The sequence below is a fragment of the Asparagus officinalis genome, chromosome 9 (assembly GCF_001876935.1).
Source record: "Asparagus officinalis chromosome 9, Aspof.V1, whole genome shotgun sequence".
Lineage (NCBI taxonomy): Eukaryota > Viridiplantae > Streptophyta > Magnoliopsida > Asparagales > Asparagaceae > Asparagus > Asparagus officinalis.
In genome coordinates, this window is record NC_033802.1 from 10,681,235 (window position 1) to 10,690,259 (window position 9,025).

At 35.9% G+C, this 9,025-nt stretch overlaps 1 protein-coding gene across 8 annotated transcripts; it reads left to right on the forward strand.

Annotated features, from left to right (window-relative positions):
* Positions 507-7,459, forward strand: LOC109823656 (protein FAR1-RELATED SEQUENCE 6-like). Of its 8 annotated transcripts, none has more exons than XM_020389967.1 (9): positions 513-722; positions 2,263-2,340; positions 2,425-2,490; positions 2,589-4,658; positions 5,625-5,735; positions 5,825-5,974; positions 6,126-6,194; positions 6,403-6,479; positions 6,925-7,459. In XM_020389967.1, the coding sequence occupies exons 2-8, from the start codon at positions 2,266-2,268 to the stop codon at positions 6,442-6,444; spliced, it is 2,583 nt and encodes an 860-aa protein (XP_020245556.1). In that variant the 5' UTR covers positions 513-722; positions 2,263-2,265; the 3' UTR covers positions 6,445-6,479; positions 6,925-7,459. The 8 variants fall into 8 exon arrangements, with proteins under 8 accessions (XP_020245563.1, XP_020245557.1, XP_020245556.1 ...); XM_020389969.1 differs by having other exon boundaries at positions 2,263-2,334; XM_020389968.1 differs by having other exon boundaries at positions 512-722; positions 6,403-7,459.

A 9,025-nucleotide genomic window follows, 5' to 3' on the forward strand; every position in this document is an offset into this window, starting at 1 on the left:
GTTAATATAATAATAAATAATAATAATATAACTTATTAAAGTATAATAACATTACTACTATATTGCATTATATACTACTTATAATACTACTATAATAATTTAAACTAAATATTAAAACATTTTATTTATAATATATTTTATTATAATTAATATATATTATATTAATAATATGTTTAATACTAATATTGTAATGGGTCAAACTAATATTAACCAAAAATATTTAACATGGTGTTTTGAAAACAATTTATTAGAAAAACGTAACACCATGATGGTTTTTTACAAAACACAATAAGAAAAACATCATGATATACATACGAAGCCGAGGATGTAAGCTCAAGGGCGCTAAAGTGGAATAAACAAAGTGCACCGGGGTTTGTGAGTTTTACCCAAAAGTGTTTTTCCAATGGAAAAAACCCTTGAAAATGAAGGTTAAAAAAAAAAAAATCTTACTGGGTGGAAGTGTGGTCACATGGCTTACGGTCCGCAAGCAGAAATCGCGAGCAGCAGGTCTCGTGAGATACGAGTCACCTTCTCCTTGGTTCACGAAACAAATAAAACCCTTCTCATTACACGATTTTCTTTCGTGCACCCAATTTCTGACCACTCTCCACCCTTCGCCATCTCTACCTCACTTCGATTCCAAACCCTAACGACATTCTCTCCAAATTTTTTCAGCGAGATCCGAAGGAAAACAAAGGGCTTTGGAGCTCAGGAAACCCTAGGTATGACCAAAATTCACACCCTCGCTGATGCTTCTCAGATCCCATGCCATGTTCTCCCTTGCCCTGTCCCTTGATTTCTTTGTCAAATTGGCGTCAAGATCTCATCTTTTTAGGGGCTTTACAGCTGAAATGTCTTTTTCTGGTTTGAGACCCCAAACTACCATTTCTTTGTTAAACCCTATTCTGAATGTGCACTTGATTTAGTTTGTGTTTCATGCATTGTTTAGTTTATGGTGTTTGTCTCCTACGCAAAGTTAAGGTATTGGTTATTTTAGTGAGTATCCAGTGGTTTGTAGGTATTATTCATCTATTTGCATATTCAAGTAGAATGTAGTAATAGCTAAAAGAGGAACATGAGAAGAACTCATTAGGAATGGGATGCGACATGAAATGTTTATTATACGTAGGGGTGTGGATGTAACTTCTAAAGCAATCAAAGTATGAAAATATTTGAATCCGCTTTGTACCGTTTTGTGTACCATATAATATCTGTACGGTGTATCAGGCTATAAGCAAAGAGCGCACATATGTTGTGGACTCTGCTTCATTTAAATATGCACTCTTCATATAATTAGTATGTGGTATTTATATATTTCATTACGACTATGTATATGTCTCCAAAATAATATATAAGAACGTATACGTGCTTCGTAATTTGTAGATTAATAATTATACTCTTTAAAGTTGACGCTAAGAGTTTCATTTGGATTAGCTTATATATAACTTCTTGTTATTTTATAAATGTCGTTCATCCTTTATGGATATTTGTCAGGTTTAGATATTGTCCTAATTTGGACTTATCTCTCGTATTCATGTATGGATAGTACTATTTTGCATATATCCATTGGATATCGTAGCGGATTTGATTCATCATCTAGATTTGGATGTTCTTTCAGTGTTTCCCCAAACAAAAAAAAAACAAAAAAAAAAACACCAACAAACCCAAAAAAAACATCCTTTTTAGTTGTCTCAACTCTCAATTCATGTTTATTTAGGTCCATGCGTAGTCCTTACTTGATATATCAGCATGTGTACTAGTACAAAAATCTTCCTTTGTTCTGAGTAATTCCCGTACCTGAGAAGAATCCTCGAATCATAGAGCCAGTTTCCAGACGGATCTTCTATCACTGTTCTTTTAATAGCTCACCTTACTCATGTTTCCCCCTCCCCAGCACACACCTCACAATGAAACTAAAGCAAGAATAAAAATAGTCATTTACCCAAGGTTTCATTATTTTTCATTCTCTCATTTCTAAGTACTGGTAATTAGTGGTGATATAACCCTTTGCAGTTTGGTTAATATTTGACAAACTTTCAATGCAACCTTAGGTGAGTCTGGTGGAAGCTTGTTTGTTTCTGGTAAAATTTATCTTCATTAATTCATATAACAAGTCCCCCTTTCCTGCAAGAGATGTAATGATGTATATTTGTAAAAGAAGAAGAAGAAAAAAAAAATTTTAAATAAAAACCAAATAAAGAACCTGTCTTTGGATTTTGGGTTTACATATACTGGATCACTTAAATTATGCTGTCATTTCAGGTTATGGCAGATAATACTGTAGCAGAAGAGCCATCAACTGGGGTTAAAGAAGTAGATGGCAATAAAGAGATGGTTGCTGTTAGTTTCAGTGAAATAAATTGCAACCTAAATGCAACATAATTGTATACAGATCTTAGTAATCATTTTTCTGTGATCTGTCAGGGGATAGCAAATGACTTTGTTGAAGGGCGATTACCTGCAGACAAAGATGGAGATGGTAATACAGAGGTGTAAGAGAGATCTCTGAGTTAAATATCATCACTGGAAGCAGCTAGTATAACTGTTCGTGCATTTTGTCATTTTTATTTCTGTTTTTATTTTATTAGGAAACGTCAGATAACGTCAAAGATGGAAATGGGCTAAATGGTGATCAGAATTTAAATGTTGGAGATGATAAAACTCCCCAGTTGGGAATGGTTTTTAAATCCTATGGAGAAGCTTGCTATTTCTATAAGCAGTATGCTCAGAGTGTGGGTTTTGCTGCAACAGTGAGAAGATCATCATTTAAAGAGAATGGAGAGTGTCTTCATTTGATACTTGCATGCTGTAAATGGGGTAAAGGGCGAGAAGGAGAAGAGTACCAATCGAGACCTACAGCAAAAACAAATTGTCAGGCTTCAATAAAATTGAGGTTAAGAGGTGAAGGCTTGTTGCATTTGGAGAAGGTTAATCTTGAACATAATCACGAACTGAATCCATCTATCACCAAAGTCTACAGATGCTTCAAAATTCTGTCCAATAACAAAGTTCTACGACCCAAATCTGGCCACAATCCGATCCAAGCTCATGAAAGACAAAACTATCTGACTGTTGAAGAGGATCACAGAAACTCTAGTGGAAGAAGACACCTAAAGCTTGGACAAGGAGATGATGAAGCTATTCAACAGTTTTTTACACGATTGCAGAACAAGAACTCTCACTTCTTTTACTTAATAGATTTGAATGAAGATGGTTGCTTGTGTAATGTGTTTTGGGCTGATTCTAGGTCAAGAGCAGCATACAAATATTTTGGTGACGTTATGTCATTTGATACAACTTACCTCAGGGATGCATTTCAGGTTCCTCTTGTTTTATTTCTTGGTGTCAACAATCATGGGCAATCTGTGTTGCTAGGTTGCGGATTACTTTCAGGTGAAACAATAGAAAACTACATCTGGGTGTTCAAGGCATTTGTAGCTTGTATGTTAAGCAAACTTCCAAACGCCATTGTCACTGATCATTGTAAGGCCATTCAAGGTGCAGTTGCTGAAGTTTTTCATGGTGTGAGACACCGTCTATGCTTATACCATATAATGGAAAAAATGGCAGAGAGATTGAGGGAATATTCAGCATACACAGAGATTAAGAAGACACTAATGAAAGTGGTCTATGACTCTTTGAAAGTTGAGGAATTTGAGGAAAATTGGAGGATTATGATAGACAGATACAACCTTGAAGGTTGCGAGTGGCTTAATTCCATATACAAAAGCCGTAATAGTTGGGTCCCAGTTTTTCTGAAAGACACATTTTGGGCAGGACTTTCTACTACTCAACCCAAAGAAAGCATCACCCCGTTTTTTGATGGGTTTGTAAACTCAAAAACTTCTTTAAGGCGTTTTTTCATTATATATGAAGCTGTCTTGCAAGCTAAATACGAAAAAGAAATAGAAGCAGATTCTGATTCATTTAATGGATATTGGCGAATGGTCTCTAAATTTCACATGGAAGAGCAGCTCTCCAAACTATATACACTTAACATTTTTAAACTTTTCCAGGATGAGTTGAAGGCTACTATGTATTGTGATGTTTCTTTATGTAAAGTTGATGGGGTAATTTCTACATTTGAAGTTAAGGAATCTCTTTTCTTAGAAGATGGCAAAACAACAAAGATTAACTACTGTGAAGTTCTCTACTATTCTGATGAACCTAAAGTGCAGTGCATCTGTGGTTCTTTTCAATCTAGAGGCATTTTATGCAGACATGCCTTAGCTGTGCTTAAGTTCCAACAAGTTTATGAGATTCCTTCTCATTACATTCTCAGTCGTTGGCAAAAGGATTATAAGAGACTGCACCTTTTGGAGCAATCCTGTGATGATGTGGCGTCCAAAAACCTAATGGAGAAATATGATTATTTATCGATGCGTTGCCTTCAACTGCTTGAGGTGGGGCTTATATCTAATGATAAGTATCAGCTTGCTCTGAAATTAATAAGAGAAGTAGAGAAACAGCTTCTAGATGATTCATTACAAGGGGATGGAAATCAAAAGAATAGGGAGGATCTAGCAACACTACAATTTGGTTTCTCTCAAAATGAGCAGGTTCATGATTCTTCACAGCAAGTGAAACGAAGAGGTCGTCCACCAAAGAAAAGGAAAGAGGCAGAGGCAGAGGCAATAACTAGATCGAATACTGGAATGGTAATTAAATCAATCACAAGAAACTTAAATATCATTGGCCCCTAAATCTTCATATTTTTATTTGCTCCCCAAAACCTTTATGTTGTTTTAAGTAACCACCCTAAGTGAATAATTTTCTCCAAATTTGTTACTTTGGTGTGATTAATTCTTACTTGCTGGTGGTAATTTACTGTAATATCCTTGAGTTGCATGTAACCCGATTCGTTTTGGTTCACGGGATGGGTACGGGAACATGATAAACCACTCATTAGGAATCAGGTACGAGGGAAGTAGGCTTACAAGATAAACCGGGGAGCATAGTACATTTTAGGTTCAGTTCTTAAATGCTAGTTGATATTAGTAATGGTAAAAGAACCTTGAGAATCATGTTGCAATTAAGATATACATACTTTTTTTTCTTAATTCCTCACATTTTTTGTTGTTTATTCTTTGAAAAAGAGTTACTTTTTTTAAATTTTAACTGGTTTGAATTCTAACTCGGGTTGTTGGAGTTGGTGAATCGGGTCGTGTTCCGTGCGAATCTGTGATGATTGAACTTGGCTCGCGGTTCGCTGTAGCGTACGATGTTTCTGATTTCTGTGATCCTTGATTAGGAAATAGTACACTGATTTAACTTCAGAAATTAAACTACAAAAAAGGAGGAAGGGAGGAGAGTCAACTAGAGACAGGAGGAGAAGTGAGAGATTGGGGAGAGAGTCCGCCTATAGAGAGAAAGTGAAGGAGAGTAGCTCATGTAATATACCTAATCAAGGGTGTTAAGGAAAATAGCCAGTAATTATTAAGATATCTACACCTTATTAATAGATTTGGGCAGAAATTTCCCTGGGTTGTAATTTAAACAACTTACAGGATTTGGGGTATAAGTTAAGAATATGAATATTTAAGTGTCTAATATAAGAATATGTCAATTATGAGAAATCCCCCTTTTTTGTTTTTCCTGATACTTCTTAAATATTCCTCGATCAGGGTTCATCAATGACAGCATTGGTTGGGGATCACAGAGATGTTCTACAAGTTGGCCCAACTTCTGCATATCTTGGCTCACATTCCCATATACAAGGAGGCACAAATCTAATGGTCTTCAAACTTTTCATCTCTGGATTTCTATGATTTTGTACATAATATTATTGCATACTGTATTACTAATCAAGATTGCATTGATCTAGGCAGACGTGAACCTGAATGATTACTCATCTAGCAGTCATTTTGGGATGCACGTTAACCCACAGCATCCTGTTGCCGGACTGTCAGGGATACACGTTAACCCACAGCATCCTGTTGCCGGACAGTCAGGGATACAACCGAGCATCATTGAGGTCTGTAATTCAGTTATTTGCATGATGCTTTTCATTTCTCCTTCTCCCCTTGTTCTGTACATAGTCGTTCATTAAATATAATTCTTTGTACGATATTTATGATTTTGTACATGATTGTGTTCTTCTTTCATGAGCATTTTTTGTACCACAGAGCCAGTATTCTCCCCAAACTATTGGAAACCACGGGAGGTCACAGTGGCTCTATCACCAAATATTCCAGGTTTTTGTTGTGTCAAATGTGTTCCTGACGTTAATCTACTTCTCTATTTTTTAACTAAATTCTCAATTATGAAGGGAAAAAACTAAATTCTCAACTTTTCTTAAATTTCTTTACCACTTGAAAATAATTTACTTTAAGAAATGTTTGACAGTATTATGCATGTCTTATGTGCTTATATGTGATGTAATTTCATGTTGTCATGCTGCAGGAACAGCAACTTCCAAGGGCACCGCATGGCGCAAACAGATAATGAGGCGGCAACCAATTGTCAATGAGTTCCTTTTCGTACTGAACGAAACTCCTACCCTGAATGTTTCTTGCTTATTTTCTTTCTTTCATACGCCAGTCAATAGAACTTAATTTCCTTATTACTGAAAATTTAATTGTTTGGTCTAAGCTTACTTTCTGGCTAGTACCAGTGGCTAATGTCACCAAGACCTAAAAACTTACCTTTTGTATCTGTCTTCTTCAGCTGATACTAGTTCTTTAAGGCCTCTAATCTCTCAAACATAACAACTATTATATCAAAATAAAAACAAGTTTTTTCTTTTCTTTTTTCCCTCAACTTACTAGCTTCATTAATATACATCCTGAATCAGACTAGAAGTTCTTTTGTACTGTTACCTTGTTGCTTGTACTTCTCATCAATTTAATTGGTCTACAACATTTCAGCATCTTATTACTGATGTAATATCTCGCTTGATTTTTATTTTGATTCTTCTTTTCCCAGTTGCACTATGCACCATACAAGAAAAAGAGTTTGCACGAGTCTAAGAGCATGTCTATAGTGAAAGCTCATTTGTTGCTCATCCGAAGATGTAGTAACTGCCTACTCTAGCTCAGAGATACATTGCGGCCACATGAAATTTCGAATTTAAGAACAAGAAAGATGCTTAGCCAAAGAACGAGTAAAGTTCACGGAGAAAAGTGCAAATTTTAAACAAGGAAATGGTTTGATGATGCTCGCAGCTGAATGTGCATCCTTTCAGTGTAGGAGCCCCAAGCAAACTGGCATCTGAAACCTTACTGGTGAAAACAAGGATGCTTTCAAGAAACAAAAGAGCCTTGGAGCATGTATTCGCTAGTGAGCTGTTTAGTTTGATTGTAGTTTTTTGTAATTTTTTAGTTTTAAGTATGGTGTATAATAACTTAAGCTTGCTGTCTCTCTGTTGATAGCCCAATTTTTATCTAAAAAGAGGAAATTGTCATAGCTCACCAAGAAGATTTTTGTATTTACCGCGTAGTATTACTTTTATTGTTTTATATTCCTAAGGTTATCTGTGTTTGTGTATTCCTTGCTAAGATCCATTTGGTTTTTTTATATATAGTTTTCTTTTAACCGAACGATATTATTTTAGTCTGATAAAATGTGAAATTAGATTATAAAAGTTCTGCATTTAGAGATCAAACTACAGCATTAATTCAGAAAAATAATTATGCTAAAAAAAAAGATCTACATTATATAATAAGAGGAGGAAACATAAGAAGAAAGAAAAACCAAGATAAAATCAGATAAATGGCACGCAGTTGCTGCAGTTCAATTGAGACCTGAAATTGGGACCATACATTTTAAATGATACTCAAATCAAGGACAAACCATGTAGACCAGATATCGTGACCACTGCCAACTATGCAAATGCTTTCAATAATTTCATAAACATCGTCAATTGAAAACAGTTAGACCCGCTATTGTCTCACACACCGCCGGGCCATCTCATTGTAACAGTACCACCATTGTCATCATGTAGGCTTGAATAACATGTGCTTCAATTTTATTAATAATTTTTTTTAATAAAATGTTTAGCTTGTGTGTTGTTTATAAGTAAGTGTAATCTCAAAGGGAAGTCTCTAATTTGAACATGAAAGTTTCCATGTGATCCAAATGACGAGACTAAAAAACTTATATAGTGACACCTTTGGCATTGACCATGTACAACTAGATCACATTTCATTATAATACCGATATATAAATACTAATTGTTACTGCTTAATATTTGTACCATCTTTTGGGTCTTTCAATCTATTAGAATGTAATGTAAATGATACATCTAACAATACACGACCCACCAATGACAACATTCGCTTCTCTATCATTACCACAAGGAGAAGATTTCAATATATGACCCTCTCTCTCTCTCTCTCTCTCCCCCTCTCTCTCCCATCATGTTAGATATGAAATTACCTTCCTTCGGAATTAGAATGTCTCACTGTCCAAAAGGATCAAGTTAAAACAGAATAGGTAGACAGTGAAACATCAAAGCTGTGATTAATGGCTTCTCCTATCTATACAACCTCCAAGTAAAAAATTAGTAAGATAAAAGACTGGCGTTGCTCTTTATTTTTCCGAAATGGAAACTATAATTTTGAAAGAAAAATTCTTTAAGGACCCAAAATATGGGACCAATAGAGGGGACAAGTGAGGTGTCCTCCTCTTATTAGATAATGAGTTGGCCATCATTAATGATGGCCAACTCATTATCCAATAGGAGGGGGACACCTTACTTGTCCCCTTTATTGGTCCTATATTTTGGGTCCCTGAAGCAAAGCTCATTTTGAAATGGTGAACTTAAAATCTTTTTTTAGAAAAGAAGAAAGTTTGCGGGCTTCCGCACCCAGAGATTGACCAAATCCACGTGGGTCCCATACATGGTCCTAGGGCCTGGTTCCATTCTTCCTGAACCCCCACCCGGATCCGCCCGAACCACGCTCCAAACAAAAGCACAAGTACCCAAATTCTCACTATCCGACGTGTCTCTCCCTGGCCCCACTTGCCCACTCTTACCCCAATCGCGTCCCATTTTAGCGTCCACAATCTCTCCCGGGGACCAAAA

Bases quoted from the DNA above. Each gene is read 5' to 3' on its own strand.
- LOC109823656 (XM_020389968.1), top strand. From the start codon at position 2,266: ATGGCAGATAATACTGTAGCAGAAGAGCCATCAACTGGGGTTAAAGAA. The intron at 5,975-6,125 runs GTCTGTAATTCA...TTTGTACCACAG, and splicing joins TACAACCGAGCATCATTGAG to AGCCAGTATTCTCCCCAAAC. The intron at 6,195-6,402 runs GTTTTTGTTGTG...GTCATGCTGCAG, and splicing joins TCTATCACCAAATATTCCAG to GAACAGCAACTTCCAAGGGC.